Genomic DNA, 25,393 nt, shown 5'->3' on the forward strand with positions numbered 1-25,393 from the left:
TGCAAAGTATATTTTCCAATTGGTAGTCAGTGTTAGTCTTGTTATTCAATACAGTGCCTAATTTAACACCTTGGCTGCCTTTTTTATTTGCCCAAGTGGTCTTTGACGTTTCCTACATTTCAGTGTATTAGACTAGCAACTGCACTACAGCTCATAAACACAAAGGTATGTTACTGATGTGGGTGTGTTGTTTGTTCAACTATGAATTATCAACAACACTTTGTGGTAAATATCAAACAAGGAGATAACTAATCTCATTTAAATGAGGATGCTTGGTTCAATCTCACCTCTATCATCAGCATAGTTTTCAGCAATATCTAAGGTTCCAATTACGGCTGCCGTTTCTACTTAACTGCAATTTTCACAGCTGTTTTAAGCAAAAAGAACCAACAAGCTGGTGAACATAGTGGAGCATTACGCAGCTGAAGACTGAAATATTTCCATCAGCAGTTTGTGGAAAGCAAAACAGAGCTAAAATGACAGTGAATATAGGACTTTCATCAGGAAGCCAGAAACAAAACCAGTTCTGTGTGTGCTGGAATTGTAATTAGGTGACAGTTTGCTAACACTTGCTATAATAACTTTATAATAAATTATAATCAGTATGTGAGTATTGTGTTTACAGCTTGTTCTGCTGCTTCCAATTTGCCAATAAAATAAAATAAAAATAAATGATGAATAATGCAGCTATAAAGACATAACTATCACCTGGCAAGGTTTTTGTCTGGAGAGAAATTCTAATGCTTTTTCACAACAGAGGGAGAGATTCACACATTCACATACACTGGAATACAAATGACATACATTACATATACAATATGTAATACCTTTGAATAAAAAAATGAAAACGCTAAAACTGAACTGGACCGCTAACAGAGAAAATTGTTCCACCTAATTCTAAAAATCGAAATACCTTAAGAAATATTACCCAGCAATCACAAACCATAGGTATCATTATGATAATGGTATACAAAATACTGTCATTCTCAACCCTGCTGATTTTCAATTTGCTGATTTGATTGAGACACTACATATGGCTTACTTTTAAATTACTGCCGCCATGTTAGCCTTCATTTCCTCCACAGGAACCCAATCCAGTGGTCCATGAAGTCAACAGGAACTGATTGGACTGGAGCAAAGTGCGAGGCAGAGGACAAAAGGTGTTTGAGGTATTTGCTCAATCACCAAGGAGTTCAGTGGCTTCTGAAAAAGCAAATAGCCTGAATCAGACCATGTGCACACTATGGGGATTATTCATTTAATTATTGTAATGTCAATGGCTAAAAGGCAGTGTTGATGAAAATGTTGACGCATGACTTGAAACCTTCGGAGGTTGTGTGGGTCTTTACTTTGTTAAATTTCAGAGATGAATATTGAATTTAATTAAAAAAATTTTAAACATTCATATATGTCATTATTTCTTACCAAATATGGCTTAACATGCAAAACATACAATAAACTCACCTACTACAGCATTTAAATACATCACGATAAGGTGTAAGCAAAATGAAGACATTTTATGCACATTCAAGCAGTTAAATAACGCTGACTACTTAACATTTCACTGCAATACTTTTATAGGGGCACACATAAAATTTGCATGGCATTGAATGGATTATTATTTCATTGTGGTATTATCTGGGACTGAGTTCTTGTTCTCCATTTTTCCCAGGCATTTGTAAATGCTGTTGTGTAGGATTCCTGTTTAGAAGCCAACACTCTCCAGGCTCGTTCTCATCACATCAAGTGTGTCAATACACAGTCAATATACGATCACACAGTGCATACATTGTCATTGACAAATCTGCTGTCAGTGGTTGAGATTTGCAGTGAATAAGCAGCAGCAGGAATTACAGCCTTAGTTACTAGGTCGCATTTAACAAATAGTAAATCACTATTTTATACCTGAATACTCGACACAACGGTGACAGAATGAAACTGTGTTTCCTACTAGGGGTGGGAATCACCAGAGGCCCCACGATACGATATTATCACGATATTTATGTTGCGATTCAATTCTATTGCAATTTTAAATATATTGTATTATATGTCAGGGCTCTCAAGTTCTATCAAAAGTTTGGAGTGAGATAATGTGTGTTAGAGGAGGAGCCCGTCAAACATTTGCAGCTGCGGCCCCTCGGCCAAGCTGTGTGTGTGAGCAGGCTACACATTTCAGCTTGTGAATGGTGTTATGTGTTGTAATTGTTTGTTGCACATCTTAATGCCTTGATGAGAGGGGTAGGGGGCTCCCACTTTCAGCCATTTTCACCATCATGATGGATAATAGCTTTCCATCCAGAGCCAAGATATAGAAAAACATCTCTAGTCCTTTCCTTAGTTCTATCTCACACAGGCTCCGCCCTCTGCTGGACTCTATGGCTACTACCTCCTCCAATCACACGCAGGCACTTGCCCACTGAAATTTTATCGTGCACGTAGCCGACCAATAGGACGTCACTACCGATACGTGCGTGACGTATAAATAGCAGCGTCCCTACTGGCTCAGCATCCTTTTTTCTTCAGAAAATGGCTCACTGCTCACTGAATTCACCACCTCCACGGATGGAGTCGCCACTTCTAGAAAATTATCTTTGCACCCGGGCGAGGTGACCCATGTCCTGCCCGGACGAGTCCAGGCCCCCACCCCCCGCCAGCCGACCTGTGGCAGGGGAAGGGAGCGACTGGCCAAGTGACCGTTATGGAGGGAGAGAGGCCTGCTGACGCTGCCACAATCCCCCGTCTGGTGTTCAAGACGCCATTGTTTTACACGTGCTTGTGTAAAACTACAGTAAGGCTTTTGAGAATGTAGAAACCGTTTTTTGAGTAAAACATGTTAATTACATTCCTCAAAGAGCTAAGTTAACTTCTCTCATCAAATAGCTAACGTTAACTCCTGGGGTGAGGCTAAAGGGTTCGCCCTGCGGCCTTGTGTTCACGAAGCCACTGTTCTAACATGTGCTGCTTGTGTGTACACTGTGGTGATGCTTGTGAATGTTAAACTGTTTATTAGATACACATTACATTCTTAAAAGTGCTAATTCCCCACCACCAACCCCATCCCATTGAGCTAGTGGTGTTGAACGTGCCGCTGCGCTCACCAACGTTAACGGTTCGCCCCGCGGCCCACGCGGCTCTGCTGGTCAGAACCGAGTGAGAGGGTGGGTGACAGCCAAAGTCAGGTCTCTCTCAGTATAGCGGGACGAAAGAGATCGCTCGCTTCTTCGGTTGGTTTTGTTTCCTCCACGAGTGGCTCGTAGCGTCTGTAGCAGCAGGTGAGGCTGTCTACCCTGCTGCTGCTTCACATGGAAGCTGTGAGCTTGAGGCTAACGTCAACACTGGGTGACGTGTCAACCACAGTCACACTGGCTGTGGTGCGTTCAAGGCCCGGTCGGCCTTTTCTAACTCCGATTCAACCTTTCGAAAACGGCCCATGGTGCACACCACACCACCAGACCTCCTTCTTCCGTTATGTGTCCAGCATGCATTTATTTGTGTTTCATGTGCTGCTGTTTACACACTGCTGTGAATGTTCAACTGATTAAATACAGTACATTCCTAAAGAGCATTCTCCTCTCCACCGAACCCCCTCCATCTTCGGCTCGGTGTGTAACGCGCTTCAGTCTCCACAAAACTGCACGTTCACCGATGCTAAGCAAATGATCCGACCTACGGCCCACACTGCTCTCCTTGCTAAGCTCGAGAGGGACAGTGGGAGGGCCTTTGCTGTGCTATTCAAACCACTGGGACAGAAGTCCATGTCCCACATCTCTCTCCTGGTGGCATCCGAGCGAGACGGTAGTAGGACCTAGACTTCCTCCTTGCTAGCAGGCTGTCCGGCCCGCGCAACGGGTTGCCTACATCGCCTGGCAGCCGAATGAAGGGCTGCTGGCATGACGGTGACACAATGCAGCAATGCAAGCTAACTCTCTCAAGTTCCCCATGCACTCACGACAGTGTCCACAGGAACACTGCTAGCTCACTGACAGTGTGTGTGTTCCTAAAACACACAACCACATTGTCAACATATGCTTAACCGAACCAGCGCAGTGTTCAGCTGACTAGCTGTGACAGCATGAGTCGAGCTAACGCCAATCTAGGTCAGATATAGCCGGAGAGACGCAACCAGACAACACGTCTCTTCCAGCGGTGTGGCCCATGGCACTTTATCACATTGAACAGTGGCTCATTCTCCCAGCAGCAGCTCGCTGCAGTGGAGAGGAGGATGCCCTGTCCTGACTCGACTTCACTCGGCAGCTGTGTTGATATTGACTGCTCCACTGACGACGAGCTCACGGTGACACTGTTGCACGTTGAGCTGTCATTGGAGCAGCGAGCTGTGGTGCATTCAAGGACACCACGGATCAACAGACTGTGGAGTATTCAAGGACACCACAGAGCAGCAAGTTGTGGTGCGTTCAAAGACACCAGGGAGCAACCAGCCCTGGTGCGTTCAGGGACACCATAGCTCGTTCGACGTCGGCCCCACCTTGAGCTAAACTTCCATTTATGGAAAGTTTGGCGGAGAGTGCCAAAGATGCGTTGTTCACGTATACACATTTTCATGCAGAATGGCGATGCTGCTGCATGCTGACAAGCTGGGTGGAAAGCATTCTGAGACGAGGCTACTCTCTTCAGTTCTGCTGCATACCATCAGTTTTCCTGGACATAATGGAAGCCAGTCTATCCTCTCAAGAGGAAGTGGACTTCCTGGCTGCCGAGATCCAGCAACTTCTGCTGAAGCAGGCTGTCTTAGGGCATCTCTGCGCATGACATGCACAGAGGTCTTGCACCATGTACTTTTTGGTCCCCAAAAAGACGAGAGGCTTCTGAGCCATTCTGGATTTCCGCCACCTGAACCAGCATAATGGACAAGAGGGCGTTTCCACATGCTGATGATCAAGAAAATGCTGGAGCCAGTGCAGCCAGGTGACCTGAAAGACTTGTATTTCACATCGAGGTGACACAGTAACAGCGAATTTCTAGGCTTCTCCTCTCAGGGGGTAGACTACAAATACATTAGGCTCCCTGTCAACTACTTGCTAGCCCCCCACACACTCTGCAGATGCATCACACTGCAATCATTGTGCGAGAAGGGCATGAGGGTTCCTTTCTACTCATGACCTCATGGTCATGGAAATTGAAGCCTTGAGTGATCTCCACACAGCCCAGTTGATGCACCTCAACACTCTGGGATTGCGATCAATTGGGAAGAGAGCCCCCCCCAGCTGCTACAGCGAGCGGAGTATCTGGGGATTGTGCTCAACTGCACACTCCAAGAGCATATCTGTGCGCGTCGCTTGGTGGTCCACAGGCCGCAGGAGGGGACAGGATGAGTTTCTCACTGGATTGGGAGGGACCTGCCAGGGGAGTGCAGTGAGTGTTGTGGCTCCCCGAGGAGAGCCAAGGGGAGCCACAACACACCACACAGCCACAATCCACTCCAGGTTGTGTTTTTAGTGTTGTGGTGCGTTTCCTCCAGCGTGTACATCAACAGACAAGGCGAAGCCCAATCCACGGCTCTGTTGGCGCTGGCAGGGAACCTATAGACGTGGGCATCAGAACACCTGCTGTCTCTGAAAGTTCGTTATTCTGGAGGAAGCGACGCAGCCTACAGTGACAGAGCCCTGGCCTGTAGCTATGGTCTGGGGGGCTCTGTCACAAGGGTGAGGCTTCATATGTACAATGCTGGTGTTGGACCAGCCTCTCCAGGTTTTGCTCCTAAAATTGTGGAGAGGCAGACTCAGGCTGATCTATCCGCTGAGGTCGCACAGACCATCCAAGCGGCGGGCAGTCTGCACCACGTCTTGCTGTAAAGCTAAGTGGTTGGGCTTTCAGTGTTGATGCATTGAGAGGAAGACGGATCTGCCTACCTGTTTGGTGGGATCCGTTTTCTCTTTCCTGCAAGGTCTGATGGAGAAGGGGCTGTCACGCTGCAGCTATCTCTCCTGTCAGGGGGGTTTGGTGACAGAACAGTCTTCACCCACTCCCTCATGATACGCTTTCTGCAGGGTTTGAGAAGACAGTGACAGTGAGGAGCAGTCCTCATTGAAAATGCTATCTCTTGAACAGCCCTGCGCCTTACTCTCATCTCTGCTAAGAAGGTGAGTGAGCTGTGTGCCTGTTGGTTTCCCCCAGCTGCATGCTGGTTCTTGGTATCCACAGTGCAGCCAGATTGAGACAACACACCTCCTTTGTTCTTAAGAACATAAAGAGCATGTTCAGTTCCAGGACAATAAATCTGGATGCTTTCTACCCCCCTACCAAACTTAGGGTGCAGGGGGGTGAGAGTGCATCTGTTGTGTCCATGTGTGCTAGGCTAACGTCCTATGTAGAGCACACAGCCCCCATTCGATGCACTGGTCAGCTGTTCGTCTGTTTCAGTGATAGTGCAGTCAGTAAAACCCTTTCCAAGAAGAGCCTGGCAAGCTGGCTTTGTGAGTGAATTTCCCAAGCCTGTACACGGGTGGGAACAGACCCACCCTTAGCGGTGCGTGCACATTCCACTTGGAAGTGTGGAAGTGTCTACGACCCTTTTTCAATTCAATTCAATTTTATTTATATAGCGCTAACAGTTATATCACAGCGCTTTTCATAAAAGAGCAGGTCTAGACCATACTCTGTGGTGTTATTTACAGAAGCCAAACAATTCCCACCAAGAGCAAGCACTAGGTGACAGAGGCAAGGAAAAACTTCCTTTTAAGAGGCAGAAACCTTGAGCAGAACCATGGCTCAGGGTGGGCGGCTATCTGCCTCGACCAGTTGGGGGTGAAGGGGAGAGAGAGAGTGAGAGAGAGAGAGAGAGAGAGAGAGAGAGAGAGAGGAACAGAGAGGAAGAGGGCAGGAGAGGAACAGAGAGAAAAAGAGAGGGATGGAAGGAGAGAGAGGGGAGGGAGGCAGCCTACATAATATACACACAGAGGTACAGACAGTAAAGGTGATGTTGCTATAGAGTAAATGACTAAATGAAAAATGGTATAGATATGTATAGTAGTGTTAATGATAATAATCATAATGTTAATGATTATAATAACAATAATAACAATAGGACTAGTAACAATAATTGTTGTAGCAGAGGGTGTCAAGCAGGAACACAGGAGCAGCAGGTGACCCGCAGCCACAGATCCAGACTCCACAGCTCCAGAGCCAGAAACACCTGCAGGAAGTGATAGGAGGAGAGAGGAGAGGGACGAGAAAGCACAAGACTACCGGAAAGGGGAGAAGTTGTGTTAGTAACATGCAATAATGGGATGAGGTTGCATACAGAGAGAAAGAAAGTAGAGGAGAGAGGAGCTCAGTGCATCATAGGAAATCCTCCGGCAGTCTAGGCCTATAGAAGCATAACTAAGGGATGGTTCAGGACTAACCTGAGCCAGCCCTAACTAAAAGCTTTATCAAAGAGGAAAGTCTTAAGCCTACTCTTAAATGTGGAGATGGTGTCTGCCTCCTGAACCCAAACTGGAACCTGGTTCCACAGGAGAGGAGCTTGATAGCTGAACGCTCTGGCTCCTAGTCTACTTTTGGAGACTCTAGGAACCACTAGTAACCCTGCATTCTGGGAGCGCAGTGCTTTGGTGGGGTAGTAAGGGACTATGAGCTCTTTAAGATAAGACGGTGCCTGACCATTAAGAGCTTTGTAGGTAAGAAGAATGATTTTAAATTCTATTCTGGATTTTACTGGAAGCCAATGCAGAGAAGCTAAGACAGGAGAAATGTGATCTCTTTTCCTGGTTCCTGTCAGAACACGTGCTGCAGCATTCTGGATCAGCTGAAGAGTCTTAATGGACTTTTTCGAGCAGCCTGATAATAAAGAATTGCAGTAATCCAGCCTAGAAGTAACAAATGCATGGACTAGTTTTACTGCATCATTTTTAGACAGAATATTCCTGATTTTCGCAATATTACGAAGGCGGTCCTTGAAATTTGCTTAATGTGAGACTTAAACGACATGTCCTGATCAAAGATAACTCTAAGATTCCTCACAGTGGTGCTGGAGGCCAGGGCGATGCCATCAAGGGAAACTATATCTTTAGATAATGCGTCACGGAGGTGCTTAGGCCCCAGAACAATAACTTCAGTTTAACATTAGAAAATTACAGGTCATCCAGGTTTTAACATCCTGAAGGCACATTTGAAGTTTAGCTAAGTTTCATCTGGCTTGATCGATAGATATAACTGAGTATCATCTGCATAACAATGAAAGTTTATGGAATATTTCCTGATAATATTGCCTAAGGGAAGTATATATAAAGTGATGAGGATTGGTCTGAGGACAGATCCTTGAGGAACTCCATGACTAACTTTGGCGTACATGGAGGACTCATCGTTAACATGTACAAACTGAAATCGATCTGATAAATAGGACTTAAACCAGCTTAGAGCGGTTCCTTTAATGCCAAAGAGATGTTCCAGTCTCTGTAATAGGATCTGATGGTCAATGGTATCAAATGCAGCACTAAGATCTAATAAAACCAGTACAGAGACAAGTCCTTTGTCTGATGCAATAAGGAGGTCGTTAGTAATTTTCACCAGTGCTGTCTCTGTGCTATGATGAGCTCTAAATCCTGACTGAAAATCCTCAAATAAACTATTGCTCTGTAGAAAGTCACACAGCTGTTTAGCAACTGCTTTCTCCATGATCTTGGAAGGTTAGATACAGGTCTATAGTTGGCTAAAACATCCGGATCAAGTTTGGGCTTTTTCAGAAGAGGTTTAATTACAGCTACTTTAAAGTACTGTCGTACATAGCCTGTTGATAGAGATAGATTGATCATATCTAGTATAGTGTAAGTGTATAAGTGCTAACTAAGGGTAAAACTTCTTTAAGCAGCCTAGTCGGGATGGGGTCTAAGAGGCAGGTTGATGGTTTAAATGAAGAAATTATTGAAGTTAATTGGTAAAGGTTGAGGGAAGCAAAACAGTCTAAACATATATCTGGTTCTACAGCTGTTTCTAAGGTTCCTGAGTTTAGAGATAAGTCGGTGCCAGTTAAGGGCAGGTCTTGGTGAATTTTGTTTCTAATAGTTAGAATTTTATCATTAAAGAAGCTGTCCGCGATATTTGCTTTAATTTGCGAGTTTCAGTATTATACCATGGAGCTAACCGTCTTTGTTTTATTATTTTCGTTTTTAGAGGGGCTACAGAGTCGAGTATCATTCGCAGCGAGCCTGCAGCACAAGATGATCGATTTGGGAGGGACTGAAATTAGCATAGGAGTCCTCCGTTACTTTGTGACTTGATAATGAATTTAGAGCTGATAGAATCGCATCCTTAAATTTAGCTACAGCACTATCAGACAGACGTCTTGTATAAAAATTTTTGCCCAATGGCGTGTAGTTCAGCAATACAAACTCAAAAGTTATCAAACAGTGGTCAGATAAAGAGGGATTCTGTGGGAACACTATTAAATGTTCAATTTCAATACTGTATACCAAAACAAGGTCGAGGGTGTGGTTAAAACAGTGAGTCGGTTCATGAACACTATGAGAGAAGCCAATGGAATCTAACAGAGAGATGAACGCAGTACTGAAGCTGTCATTCTCAACTCTGCAAATTCAGATAAGAATTCAGAGTACGGACCAGGTACTCGGTACACTATATAACAAAAAGAATTGGTTGCAGTGATTTCCAACTTGGGTGTGAAAGTCTAAGAACAAGGCTTTCAAATGAGTTATAATTTAGTTTAGGTTTAGAGCTGATTAGTAGGCTAGAGTCGAAGATAGCTGCAACTCCACCTGCTTGGCCTGTGCCTCGAGGAATGTGAGTATTAATATGACTGGGAGGGGTGGATTCATTTAGGCTAACATATTCTCCATCACCCAGCCAGGTTTCAGTAAGACAAAATAAATCAATATCATAATCTGATATTAGTTCATTTACTAGTACACCTTTAGAAGAGAGAGATCTGATGTTTAAGAGTCCACATTTAATTTTCCTATTAGTTTGCACTATTGTACTTGTGGTTTTAATTTTCATGAGGTTTTTATGCACAGCTCCTCTTCTGTTTACCTTTGATTTAAATCATTTCGATGGTCGGGGGGCAGACACCATCACTATAGGATTTTCACTAAGTAACTCCTGAAATGGAGGAGCAGAGAAGTGTGTTAGACTGCGACTCTGCGTAGGGTTTAGGGTGGGTAACTGCTGAAATAGAAGGGCAGAGAAGTGTGTTAGACTGCGACTCTGCCTCCTGGTCTCAACTGGGTTGTCATGGATTTGGTCCACTAATAAACTTGGCCAGATTTCTAGAAATGAGAGCTGCTCCTTCCCAAGTGGGATGGATGCTGTCTCTCCGAATCAGACCAGGTCTTCCCCAGAAAGTCTGCCAATGATCTACAAAGCCCACATCGTTTGCTGGACACCACCACACACGATATGGTAACCCTAGTTCTATAAGCCCTGCCGCTCTAACGCCGTCTGCGCCACTGCTATTTATACGTCACGCACGTATCGGTAGCGACGTCCTATTGGTCGGCTACGTGTGTGATAAAATTTCAGTGGGCAAGTGTGTGCGTGTGATTGGAGGAGGTAGTACTCATAGAGTCTAGTAGAGGGCTCCGCCTGTGCTTATAGAACTAGGGTTACCATATCATAACCTTCGTTTCAGGTAGCCAACGATAAGTCCAGTGGTGGACAGTAACAAAGTAGTACTGTACTTAAGTACACAAGGTATTTGTACTGAACTTGAGTATTTTCTTGCCACTTTCATGCCACTTTTTACTTCTACTCCACCACATCTCAAAGGGAAATATTGTACTTTTTACTCTATCTGACAGCTTCAGTTACTAGTTACTTAAGCTTTGTAGACACAAAATGAATAAAGAGTTTAAACAATAGGATGTTTTAATATAAAAAAGTACTTAACAGTTTATACAAGTCCAGCTAGTAGTTGCTAGTAGTCACCCTAATATAACATAACCTGCTCGGAACAGTTTAGAGATTAAGTGTATATTGCCATGGCAACAGACCTCAGTTAACACCTATCCACCGTTCGTAGCACGGATTAATCGGGAAGTTACACCCGACGTCACAAAGTAGAGTGACCAGATGTCCCCGTTTGGAGCTGTCCCCGGAAATGTCCCCGTTTTTAACTGCATGTTAATCATTAAGTGGAAATAGCTGACATGACAGTGTGTTGAAAAGTCTGTGGCATCCTACTAAACTTCACTTGGAACCGTGTTGGTTATGTAAATAGCATTTTCAGATGTGTCCACATTAGTGAACAAACATGGCCTCAGGTTCACTCTGGCTTTTCCATTACCAGTACCAGCTCAACTTGCCTCGACTCAACTCGGTTTGGCCGTGCTCCGTTTTCCATTGCATAGTAGTACCCAGAGATAGTACTCCTCAATGTAGCTGGTCGTCATAGCGACGCCACACACAACTGCTACGACGTAATGTTCAATGCGACACAAACAGCAGCGATCCACACAACTTTCTCTCGATTTAAGTTAAAAAGTTTTAACATTACTGAGAATGTAAAGACAGATAAGCGGTATGAAAACCTTCCAGATGTGTTTTCCTCTGCTGTTGTTGCTGCAGCGGTCTGCGGGACGGTGGGAGCAGAGATGTCAAAGTGATGATAGAACAGAGGCCAGAGTTCTTTTAATTGACTTTGTCGCCACAGTTAATACGGTAAGAAAGTAAAGGATAGACAGCAACAGCCAATTATGGCCACAATTAGATACAGAGTTAATCTTGGCTCACTACAGAAGTCAGGTATCTGAGGTTATTTGTCTGTTTCACAGTAAGTCATAATGTCTGAAAGACATCTTGTGCAGCAAAAATGGCTTTTCAAAAGCTGGACAGGTGAGATGTTCTTTCTCAATTAATTTCTGTCATAGCTAATAATCTACAAGTGTAATGTAAGGTCTTTATTTTGTAATTTCCCAGCAAAGTGATTTTACAGCTAATAAGAGAGGAAATTCATCCCTTGGTGCTGGTAATCTCTAAGCAAATTCATTTAATTGAAATGCAAATTGACTTTATTTGTACAGCATTACAGTAAATCCTCTGTAAATTTGTCCTAATTCTGTTAGATGATCTGTGCTACTATGACATAGTAGCACAGAGCACTGAGGTGAAGATACTTACAGCTATAATTAAAAGGTCCTACAGTCACGGCAGGAATATACACACACAATAGACACTTCAGTGACAACGTTATATCTTCACTCTCACAGGGCTTTATTTTCAAATTAACGATGATTAATGACGTAGCTGCTGGAACAAGACTGTGGATAATATCATAGGATTGCACAAAAATCCAGTTTTCTTGTTGTTTCTTTTTAATTATTCCTGTTACATTAGAACTCGTCAGTGTCCATTGTCTGTAAATCAGCACATACACTTGCACCTGATATGTTCCTATGACCACCCAAATACCTATTTGAGTTGCATCAGTGTAAATGTATCCTGAAAGTGAATCTGCTGAGTCTGCCTGCTGCTTCTCATAGTTATCAGGAGGAAAATCACAGGCATCCGACCACACAACAAACACAACAGTGAAAACAAATTGGTACACTGGGGAGCTCTGATGTCCCCTTTTTCCCAACCGGTTTTGGTGGGGACGACATAATAAATACTACAGCTGCTGTGATGGAGGTGGCTCCTGCAAAAGAATTTGTGTATGTGGTGAAGCAGTCTCCACATATGCTTATGTGTGTTTAGAGAACCTGCAAAAGTCAGGCCTATACTGTATGTGTCATGCTAATGTAAATGCTCATGTTGACTGTACATGAGAAAAACATCTTGGTTATATTCTCCGTTGATTTCATGGGTTGTTATCTACTTGTAATCATGATCCCCTTGGGATATTGAATGGCATTATACACTATATGGTGCATCAAAGCACACAGAGAGATGTGTTGCGTTCATAAAACGCTCCCAAACATTGTTCATTCTTTGGCTTGTATGGCAACGGAGAGAGACATTATATCTCAGGGCTATAATTCAATACTAATATGACTTAAATTTTAACCAGTGTAAAGACCACAGGGCCTGAAATGGGTCCCAGAGGAACAGACATTAAAGCTAGTAAATCATGTTGCCAATGCTTCCTAAATCCCAACAATGTAAAGTAGCTTAATGATAAATCATCTGAGACACCACAGTATTAGCTTGCAAGGCAAACTGTCTGAATGCCTAAAAGCCCTAAAAACAAACAAAAGCCAAATGAACTTTGAAATGCTGTTTTACATAAACATGGCACCTGAGAAGAATACAAAATCGTTCACCATAAACTCTTCTGTGTTACCTTAATTTTTATCGCATTTTGTAAACACTGGAAATCAGTTTAACAATTTACCTTGCTATACAAAGTTTGCAAAATGTATGGGGCTTGTTGATAAATGTAATTTTTATCCATAGGACTCTGTTTTTTAATTTAGCCAGTAAGATATGATGTGCTATCACATGAAGGCAGCTGCTGTTTTGTTGGCGTCATACACAGACATCCACAACCTCCATTTATCTTTTATTGCCTCATTTGCATATCAACGTCTCCTGTTTAACACCTTTCTGTGCGTAAAACAACACAGAAAATGAGAGAGCGGAGTCCTTGGAATATATCAATGACAAAGTGAAAGGAGTAGGAAAAAAAAGAGACTTCATATGGTGTTTTGTGTTATTATGTTGACTTGGCAAAATGGATATTTGATTTATTTAAATTTCAATATTTGTTTAATATGTGCAATATTTATAGCACATTACCTGTGCGCCTTTGCATGCAATGAAGGGGGCTGTTCTTTCTTAGTGGGCTGTGTAGCTTCACTCTCTGACTCTTTTAAAATATTCTGCTAATGAGGATGGAATGCTTAATGAGGTAAAGAGCTACCTTTTGTATGTGCTGGCGTTTGGCGCAAGCTAAAATTATATTACAGTTACCAGGGATGGACTGGGAATGAAAATGGAGATCCAGCCCAGCCCACAGAGAACGGTTCACTGTATACTCCCCCACGGCCGCCCTGCTTATGCACGCACGCACAAACAGGACCAGCCTCTAATAAACCACCTAGCAGCATCACAGCCATTGATCAATATGGTAGCTCTACTTTAAAAAGGCAGCAGAATACACAGTGAAATTGTCATGATTGAACTACCTCACATCACATAAAGCCTTGAGATTAAAAGACTTAAATATCCACAATCCTCACTGAGACAGAGAACTGTCTAACTGCTGCTCAGGGTCAGCTGGTTGGCTTTCAGTCATCGGAGTACACATACATCTCCACACATAGAACGTAACCTAAGAGAGCAGCACCTATCATTAACTTGGATAGAAATAAAATAATATATAAATTAAACTACAAAACATAGCAACAGTGCCACGATTTCATCTCAAGTGAATGAATGGTAACACAATAAATAATACTGTGTGGCTTTACTCACTGATTACACCAGACTGTTGATGAGTTTCACTGTATTGTCTAGTAAGAGGAGAAGTGTTAGGAACCTTGTTGATGAGCATCATATCTAAAAATCACTGAAGACACATTCACTCCCACACAGAATATGAATTTGAGTGGCAAAGGATTGATAGCTTTTATTACTTTTATTACTACCAATGGCAGATATTAAATAAAATTAGCTAATTAACATATGTAAATGTATAAAATATGATTAGATGTTAGATGAAATTAGATGAAATTTATACATGTAGAATGACAAAAACAATCAAAATCAAATGAGAATGCTTATTTTAGCTAAATAAAATTACACAACAGTAAATCACTGATACTGAAGGGATTTATTTCCCACAAAATCCCCACAGGACAGCGAAATGTAGACATTCAGAACTTTACTGAAGTTAAGCATCAGATTTTAGTTTTTTTCTACTGGCCTGTTTGAACAAACAGTTACTCTTTACCTCAGTTCTTTCTTTCTAGTAAGAAATGGCAAAGAGGGACCATGTGTCTGTCTGCATTAATCTCTGTGGAAGGAAAGACCTTGAGAACGAAAAAAACCCTGCTTCTTATTGCAGACTGTTAATCAAAACACATTACAGATACAAGCTGGAGGAAGGTACCCTGATCTCAGTGCAGATCAAGGTCGATGTTGGCTCTTTCACTCTTTTCGCCTCTTTCATCTGGAGCATGTAGTACAGCTTGACATGAATATCCATGCCCTTGAGAGGTTGATGATACACTTGGGACTATATTTAAGAATATATATTTTTTTTTTTAAGATTAAGTAGTTTTATTTTGCACAAGTAGGGGTTGTGACAAATTGCCACAGGCCAAACGAATACAAAACTCTGAACAAAAAAACCCTAATAAAATCAGTCTTACACACAAGAGTGACTGACATTGAACATGTATTGAAAACAAGAATAACAGTCTACAGTCATGCGGTGGATCTGTGAGGCCATAATTAGGCATAGAACTGCTTTGAGCTAAATGCTAACATTAGCATGCTATTTTGAGTGTATTTGTTCAATTTCCCTATGTTGCTTTTAAACTTTTTTCCCTGTTGCTTTTATGTTTTATGTAAAGCACTTTGAATTACCTTGTTGTTGAAATGTGCTATACAAATAAACTTGCCTTGCCTTGCCTTGCTAACATGCCTACCATGCCAACGTGTTGATGTTTCGAAGGGGATGGTAACCATGTTCTAGGGATGTCCCAGTCCAATATCAACAGTCGGGATCCAGGCCAATGAAGGGATTTTTTAACTGAAAAAACTTTATTGAGCACGAATCTAAGCTTGATCATTTGTTTTATTTTAACTTTCACACAAGTGTCGTAAACAGAGAGCAGTTTGTGGCAGGACGTGGCTAAAATGTCTGCAGTGTAGAAATATTTTTTATTGGAAAATGAATGCAGTCCAACAGTAATATCTGCAATGTGAACATTTTGCAAGGTGGTAGTAATACCGGGGTCTTTACTTCCATAGTCCGCTGGTTTCACATCATAATTGCACACAATGAGAAGGGGCACACACACAGTAAGAGATTATAATAAATTGCTTGTTAATAAACTCTGTGTAACTTAAACATTTTTCACTGTACTCCTTGGGAACAAGGTTAGTGCAGAGTTCACTCAGGCGACTTAGGCAAAGGCTGCAACAAAGCAACACACTTATAATTGTGGAGGGGATGTTTTGTCAACGTTGTTTTGCAAAGGTTTTGAACTTATATGTATGTATATGTTATTGTATTGGTGATGTGGATGAATGACTGCTGATAAGGATCAGGGTGACGTGGCTAGTAGATTGAGCTAGGTGATACATTATCAGAGTCATGAATGAGGGGAAATAACAGTTGATGGATAAAGGAGAGAATAAAGAGACCCTTTAGGTCTGGTTGAATATATTGCTACCGTAATTACCACCAATATCTGCCAATGGCCCATTCAACGTTTGTCACAGGTTCAGGGCGTTACTTAACCTTGCTAAGCCTAAGTAGAATGTGAGTGAAAATGAGTGGTCATTACAGATGAAGATCTTGTGTTAATAGGTGGTAAATGATCATCTAGGAGGGAATAAATGAGCCTGAATGGCTGAGTGGGAGATGGTGGATAGAGGATATTAGTATCATTATTATTGGATAGTATAGTTGCTATTGGCATTTCTAGAATTAATGTTATAGGGAACTATGAGGAGGAAATCCTCTATGCCTGCAAAGCTATAAAGTAGCCACTTCTAATTAGGAAGTGAAATTAAAATGCTTAACAAATGGATGGTTTTGTTTTGAAGCCACAAAGAGGCGGAGGAAAAGTCACCCTGCCTTTCCTCTAGAACATTTTTTCTGCCATTTAAAATCTCATAAAGTTTGTTTCCAACTTTGTAACCACTTTGTAACCATTAAACTTCCTGTTTGTCCTTCACCTTGTCCTACTTTGTCATCTTGTGCGTCTCAGAGAATATATATCTCAAAGCTGCTTTTTACCCATCAGTGAACAAGAATGAAACATGAATCAGTTGTACCCTAACCGATGAACATATTGAAATTTGTGCCAGTGCATCACATGGTATTCTACATGGGAGGAGGGTGTTAAAGACTACACATGAGCTAGAAACTGCTGTGATGTTGTGAATCGTTAAGGGTGCTTACATTGCACCCATCATTTCTATCCAGCAATCCACAATCCAGCACAGGTTAATAAGCATTTACCTTCGAGTGCTTGCGCATGTGCAGGTACATCCATAGAGCCTTGCATCTGTCTATTTCACTTATCTGCAGCAACACAGGATATGTATATATTGATTCATCTGTACTTTACTGCCGATAGAAGGTCCCATTTGATCCAAAAGGTCATCTTTTAAAACCTCTTAAAAGAGTTGTTGCGATTTAGTCTGACACACATACAATCCAATATAGTATAGTGCGAATAAAAGGTTCTCTTTAGTAGAATAGGCACTGATCAACCGCGACAGGTTGTCTGTAAAGTGTTCACATCTATACATGTGAAAGTCAGAGATCACATATTTCAGAATAATTGAGGGCAATAACAGTCTTCCAACAGACATAACCTAATCTCAGTTGAGAAGTGATGCTCAAGTAACAAAGGAAGACAACAAGGGTGGTAGGACTCCCTGCTCGTTAAAATAGCTTGGAGAAGTGTGAGGGAGTTTCTGATGAAAGCTGATTGCATTCATTCAAGTTGACAGCTACCTGTGTAGAGAGCTGACATCAAAATGCAATCCAGACTTCACATATGGTGTTACATCTCTGTGTTGCTGAAGAGACTAGAAAGAGCTTTAAAGAAAGTTAAAGTCATGAATAAATGAAATGGACTTTTTTGAATTGAGGTTCTTACATCCAAGTGAAATTGGGCTTTATTGTGGCACTAAAGATATGCTGCATGAACTAGAAATAAAATGCCCATTATTATAACTGCAAAATTATCCCAGCTGGTTTCCGCATACATCAGTGGACACACACTCTTTTAACCTGTCTGAATGTAAATCATTTAGTTGTCTCTATGTCCAGCACCTGTCAACGAAAGAATAGAAAACATCTGTTTTGCTCTCACTCTTTAATTCCCTTTCTTTGTCACGTGCTCCTTCTCTTGCTTATTAACTTCCCCCATTCGTGTTCTCTTCTTGAAGAAATAAACGGTTTGAGAGGCTGAAGTCTTTCTATACTATAGGCCCAAACGTCTCATTTAGTGAGTCACACTCATTCACAGTCATTATACCCTTTAATGGGTCCTATAGATCCGTCACTTTACTCATTGAAGCAGAGCACTATTATCAACTGTATGTACTTACAGCTACGGACCTTTTAAGGATGTGAAGTATATACTCTGCATTCACTATTCTTCAGTAATTCTTCGGTAATATTTTCACCCTGACCAAGATGAAACAACAAATGGTCTTGAGTTTAGCTTTTGTCACACTCCTGAACGAGCCCATCGTCCACTGCTTATCCTGCGTACAGGGTCATTGGGGGCTGGAGCCAATCCCAGCTGACATCGGGCAAAAAGCAGGGCCACACATAGACAAAGGAAAATTTAGGGTCAGTGGGAGGAAGCCAGAGGTTTGTCTGGCCCTCTTTATTTACACCCCCTTCTTCTGCAATAATCTAAGACCATGGGTCTCGTCTGTGTAAGGCAGTTAGACAGTGGTGAAGACTGTACTTTGTAACTGGGATACTGTGCCTCCCTTTAACGCTCCAAAGGTTGTTTCTGATAGTTCCCAACGCTCTGTTAAATGAACCCTTTAAACTCTAAACCAAATCACTGTTAGTATACTGCTATTCAAAGCTGTACATTCACCAGATTTTACGTTAGCTATGAAAATGAAAACACTGTGTGCCTTTCAAGGCCATCAATGCTGCCTGCTTATTTGTTGTTTTTTGTACCACAGTGGCACCTCAAAGAAAACTCATCCTTCATTCCTAACAACATCAATTTCTTTTTGCTCTTGTGTTACGCATGGTGTCCCTTACATCTGTGGACCGAAGGTAAGCCCTCTAACCTTGATGCCTGCCACTCCGTGGTCAGTAAAGATTAATAGATGCAGAGGTGGATTTTGACAGCCTACTTTAAACCTACAAAGTCTTGGTAGCTCCAACTGACTTTTACCTTTCACATATTTATTTCACGGAAGAGAAGTATATTTATGTTTTTATCTTGTGTGCATAAAACATCCTTCAAAGGCTGTTTGTCAGCTCTCTTGACAGTCTATAAAAAGTAAATGATAAATAATGGAATCAGTATACTATTACAACTACTGGTTTCAGTAAGAATAAACCCACTTTGATTTCAGTTAAACCTGAAAAACAAGGGTTGCACGGTGATACTCTCTGCATCTCTAATATTTTGGAAATTCAAGCCCTGAGATCACAGCCTTCAGCTCATTCATGCATTTATTTTCTCCAAAACTCTCTTAACTCTTGATTCACTCAACTATTCTTCACTTTTACAGCTTATTCATAATGCTGCTAAAAAGGCTCCAACTGCTCTCATCATATCTGCCCATATTAGTGTCTCTGCAGTGGATTCACTGATTCTGAAGTGCCTTTTGGAATCAGTGTTTAGCTTGTATTGATTACAATAAAAACACACGTAAACATGCTTTTCGTGACTTAAATCCCTGAGCAATAACTGCACACTGAGGTGGCTGAACTGAAGAGTGTTCACTGTTGAATCCCTGTAATTAAAAATTATATTAATAAATAATTATCTGTAATAATTATTTAGTAATTTACATAATAACACAGCTGCTAATGTTACACAATGCTGACTGTGCTCTTTAATATCCATAAATGCCTTTTATTATTAATGATGTTTGATGCTTATGTATGATTGCTGGACTACTTTACAGTTTTATTGTTGCTACTTTATATGAATAAAAAGCACCTTGTGTCTTGCTCTGTGAAGGGTGCTAAATACTCCACTGTGTACACCAGCTGGTCACTTAATTTGTCTGTCTGCTGTTTGGTGCTGGACAGGTAGCTTACTGTACAATGGGTTTTTGGAGGGGTTTTTTTTAGCTAATTATGCTCTCCTTCTAAATGCAGTAGTGTGCTGTACCTGAAATTTACTACCTGTCTGCCAGCCAGCCACACACATCAACACAGACGGAAAAACATGGTGCTGGGGAATCTATCAGTGGCAATCGAGACTCGCAACAGCTGCGTGCTGTAAAACAGAAACTATGAGCTTAAAGACTTAAAGACGATGTAAAGATCAAGGGTGTCATATGCTGTTCAGATAGTTAACCCACCTGAAGGAGATTTGGGATATTGGGCTATATAAATAAAATTGACTTGACTTGAAAGACGCTAAATGTGCTGTAAAGCTGAGGGGAACTTCAATCAGGTGATAATTTTAGTGCGGGCTTATGCGCATTTCATATTGTGTATGGTAATTTCCATCCATCCATCCATCGTCAACCGCTTATCCTGCGTACAGGGTCGCGGGGGGGCTGGAGCCAATCCCAGCTGACAGGTCGCCAGTCCATCGCAGGGCCACACATAGACGAACAACCACTCTTGCTCACACTTACACCTAAGGACAATTTAGGGTCACGAATCAACCTAGCCTGCATGTCTTTGGATGGTGGGAGGAAGCCGGAGCACCCGGAGAGAACCCACGCAGACACGGGGAGAACATGCAAACTCCACACAGAAAGGCCGGGGGCAACCGGGGTTTGAACCCACGACCTTCTTGCTAACCACCGCACCACCGTGTTTTGCACGGAGAGTGCAAAACAGGAAGAAACAGCCTGGAATAAAATAAAATTGGCCTACCAGCTCCTCTGAAGCTCACTCCTTAAAACTTTATATCTAACATTTTAAATCTGTACAAAAACGTAGTAAACGGAGTAAAAACAATAAGGTTTTATGAGGGGTTATTTGTCGGTTTCTTGGCCGGGAGAAATAGCTTACTGGATTCTTGTTGGCATCTTGACATTAGAGCATTAATCAAGACGCTGAGGTTGTTGCTGCATTTGGAGTTTATGATTGCTTAACTTTTTAACAAATTGCCGCTGTGACCGCTGCAACCACAGAAAGGGAAATGATACAGCACCTCATTTTACTGTATCTGAATTCTCTGAATTACACGCATCTTTATCTGCAGACAACAGATAGACAAATTAGGACATGAATAGATTGGAGCAACATCAGTGTCAAAGTCTGGGACAATAAACAATGATACTAGCTAGCAAAACTATATATAACTATATAGCTATAATAATTTTGTCATATTTAACAGACAAATACGAGAGTGGTATCTGTCTACTCATCCAACTTGTGGCAAGAAAGCGAATAATCGTATTTTCCAATAAGTTCTATCGACTAGGAAGCAGAAATGCTGAAATGTAAATCACACATGCGGTGAATCTGTGCACAGCTCTTCACTAGAAATCAAATGGCTTTTTCAGTGAACACACAATTTGAAAAACAGCATTGTGGGAATTTTCAGTAACGGCTTTATTAAATTAGTGCAAAAGACAGACGTAACTCATTCAAAATGTCATCTTTTTCTTTAAGGTGGTCTTCCACACAAACCCACACACGCTACGTTCTTTTAATGAGTGCAAGAGAAAAAAAGCGAAACTATCCACCAAAACCACAGCCTTTGTTTTCATCTTACACTTCTTCTTGTGACTCGTAATGACAGATGGAGAGAGAACAGGAGAGGGCAGAATTGACTGGAGACAAAATTGAACCTAAACACATGGCAGTCATCAAAACAAGACTCTTGATTCTGCAATTAATCACAGATTTAAAAAATAATAAAAATAATAATAAAAGATGTTACAATAAAATAGTCAACACATCAATAGCATTAGAAACAGTCCCTAAAATTCACAGAAAATGATTTCCTCTTTTTATTTACTCACTGTGTGGGTGACCAAAGGACTTGCAATCAAAGTACATAAGTTAATCAATATTGTATATTTATACAATGGTAAAAAATAAAATATTTATATAATAGTACTTTTTTTTTTTAAGGTTTACACCGTTACTATAAAGATATACTGTTTCCACTCCATGACAACTAATGCAATAAAAACAGAAGCAAATCGAAGAAAGGACTCCAGAGAGTTTCTGACTTTGAAGGCTTATGGCTACCACCTTGTCCTAAAAGACCACAACCACTGCAGACAAAGAAACAGGCTTTGTTCTCTCCGCTTAAAGACGGAAACAAGATCAAACACAGTCTGTGACGAGAACAGAAAGGAACACATCAAAAAGTCAATGTTCTTCCCCCGCCCAGGACAGTAGCTCAGCCTTCGCAATGTTCTCTGGCCCACCGAGAGACAGACAGAGGTCAATAGATAGAAGGGGAGACAGTGAGCTAGAGGCAGATAGGTAGTGGGATGATGTCTATGCTCAGAAAGGGTGAAGGAAGGAAGGATGGAGTAGAGGGGGAAAAGAAGACAGAGGAATAGAGGTAGATATGAGAGGAAAAAGAGGGAAGGAGGAGAAAAAGAAAGCTGGGGATGGAGCGAGAGGTTTCAGGTGAACCGAGGGAAAAGACCAAAAGTTTAAGGTAAGGTCCATAATGAAATTGATTAATAGCTTGTTTTGTTACAATATCAATATACATGTTGTTTCAAGTATCTCCTACGGATGTGGCGTGTTGCCATGAACGCTGCTAACACCCAACGTTTGTCTGCCAGTGTAATGGTGCGGTGCCAAAATGGAATACAATGAAAACTGTAAAAAAAAAAAGGAATGGAATAATCAATGGTGGAGGAAGTGTAGAGGGGAGGGGACAGATGGAGAAAAAAGTCAGAGTCACACATGGTCAGGAAAACTTGGAAGAGATGGGATGAGAGAACACTTAAAAAGGGGAAGGACAGATGCAAAAAGGAAACTAAAGATGAAGAGAAGGAGACGACAGTGGCAAGAGGATAAGTGAGATATTACAAAGAAAAAAAGTAGAGTGGTGTTATACAGCAGTTGTGCCAGTGGGGATTGTGTCGTGTATGTTCTTGATTTGTCGTAGTGAGAAGACTTCTTCTCCCTTCTTCATCTTCCTTTTCATCTTCTTCTTCTTCTTCTTCTTCTTCTTCTTCTCTCCTAAGCCTGGGTTGCGTGGGGGAGATAAGTCGTTGCTTTTCAGTGTTGCAAAAAGGACTACGGGAGGTTTCAGCAGAATCTACAGGCCTGGTGGGAGAGCGGATGAAAGGAGAGGAGAAGACGGCAGAGGAGGGAAAAGGGGGAGAGGGAAAGAGAATATGTGGGAAAGAAAGAGACAAAAAGATAGGAGATACCGTAAAGTCAAGGTCATCACTGAACCAGATCAATTGCAATCAATTACACAGGACAGGTGATGGTATCGCGTCATTAAAGATTCAGTGAGGACAGAACGGAGAAGTTATAATTGTTCACTTTCAGTCCAGCTTTAGGCAGTAGCAACTAAGTAATGGCTTTAATGGGAATGTCCACCCTGAAACGGTGTCAGCGTGTACCATCCTCAACATCCTGGACAGCTCAATCAATATTGCAGAACACAAGCAACTCTCTCCAAACTTTGAGCGCACACAAGTGCACCAAGCTTTTGATTTATCATGCCATCAAGAGGCACTTTCTCGAGTGGCTACAGTGAAGATGAATTGGCTACTGACGTGTACTTGTAGAATACTTAACTTTTTTTTTTACCTCAGAATGAGTTCAATTCATGGTACCGAGGATAGTTCTGAAGCAGTGTCTTCAACAAATTAGCCTGGACTGAACTCCCCACTTATTTCTGAGAGAAGAATCTGTTTCAATTCAAGCAACATAATCTTTTTACGAGAACCTATGAACTTCACAGAGCATGCATTCGTTTTCGACTGATGCCACGTTTTCCCTGGTGGTACGGGTTAAAAAAAAACAGCGTATGGTGTGCTCTCTGGTAACGTGTCGTAGTTTGTCTCATCACCCTGGTAGAATTGCTTACAACAAGCTGGTTTTAATTTGATACAACTAACACACGCAGTCACATAAATACACACCGCAGGCATGTGTACACACACACACACACACACACACACACACACACACACACACACACACACACTCTGCAATATGAAATGTGAGAGTTTATTGATTGCCTCTCTGCCAGCCATCTCCTCCAAGTCTGCTCCCTATTTCTGACATGTTTGGAGATTGCTGAGCATTCGACAGAAAACCCCTCCTCACTCCTGTTCGCCATGTTGCTCATTCTCTCCCCCTCCTTTACCCTCTCTGTCTCCTTTTTTAATGTGTCCTCTGAGACGACTGGATTGGTTAGGCTTCTACTAAAGGACAAAATAGGAGTCAAGCACTAAATCTGAAAAATATTTTAAATGGTTACACAGGTGATCCCAGCTGTTCACCGCAAGTTCAGGAAAAGGTCACTTTGCTTCTACTAAATTCAAATTGTGCTGTGGCTATGGGCCCTTCACTAGATTTACTACATACTTCACAAGTGCACTCTGGACAGCAAGAGGCAAATCCAGGTCACTCTTACTGTTGAGACATTTTGCTCCTTTGTCAAACACAGTGCACAAATGATCTACAATTTTATTTTTCTATTGAGCATTACATGAACAAAAAGTAAAATTCTTAGCTCCCACCACTAGTTAATTTGCACAGACAATGATATAGAATGTTGTTTGGTAATAAGCTGCTAATTGATGCATGCTGAATGGCTGTAATTGGTTTTTCGAGTTGCACATGCTTTATTTAGTAAATGGTTGCACTTTGTAAGTTCACAGTGCACCTCATCACATACCACCATAACTACCAGGCATAACTGTTACATATGCAGCTTAAACTTAATAAACTGACAAAGCTAACGTTAGTTTGACCCTCTTTGAATGGCAGTAGCTAAGTCCGTAAGGATTAGGCTGGGAACCGGAGGGTTCGCTGTTCGAATCCAGCTCGGACCAGAGTTGCGGAGTGTTGACTTGTAGCTGGAGAGGTGCCAGTTCACCTCCTGGGCACTGCCGAAGGAGGCCTTGAGCAAGCCCCTGAACCTCCAACTGCTCGGGGCGCCGCACTAAGTGGCAGCACCCTCACTCTGACATCTCTCTGTGTGTTACTATGGGTCCTGTGCATGTGTGTGTCTTTTGGACCTGTGTATAAACACTAACTTAATAATAACAGAGTGAAACCATTGAGTTTCCCCTTGTGGGATTAATAAAGTATATCTTAAAAAATATATATATGATAAAAAGCAGTTTAATAATTATGTAAACTTCACAAACATTACAGTTCACAAAAATAACACAAAATAACTCAAATAACAAAACTGTATGCCAATAATGTGATCATCAAATAACAGTTAGCTTAGCAGAATATTTCCCACTCATTCAAAACTGCATGTATAACATTAGCTCTAAAACACACTTATTTCTCCATTTATATCCATATATGAATAAAACAAAGTAATACATTTACAAGTGATTGGCAGCTAAGTTTAATATATATATAAATCTGTCATTTTTAGAGGTTATGTAACAGCTTGCTATG

The 25,393-nt window shown here is 41.6% G+C and overlaps 1 protein-coding gene across 3 annotated transcripts in view; it reads right to left on the reverse strand.

Moving 5' to 3' along the window:
• Window positions 1–412: 412 nt before the first annotated feature.
• cdh13 (cadherin 13, H-cadherin (heart)) overlaps window positions 413–25,393 on the reverse strand; it is a 338,083-nt gene continuing 313,102 nt past the window's right edge. For 2 of the 3 annotated variants that reach the window (XM_038706577.1, XM_038706580.1), the window contains one exon: window positions 21,353–23,062. In XM_038706577.1, coding sequence (XP_038562505.1) covers window positions 23,055–23,062 — 8 coding nt within the window. In that variant the 3' untranslated portion in view covers window positions 21,353–23,054. Of the gene's footprint in view, window positions 1,204–21,352; window positions 23,063–25,393 lie in introns of those variants that run through there. The other variant, XM_038706579.1, reaches the window with a different exon arrangement.

This window comes from Micropterus salmoides, unplaced genomic scaffold (assembly GCF_014851395.1).
Source record: "Micropterus salmoides isolate LMB-PRFRI ecotype aquatic unplaced genomic scaffold, ASM1485139v1 Ms_hic_scaffold_8, whole genome shotgun sequence".
Lineage (NCBI taxonomy): Eukaryota > Metazoa > Chordata > Actinopteri > Centrarchiformes > Centrarchidae > Micropterus > Micropterus salmoides.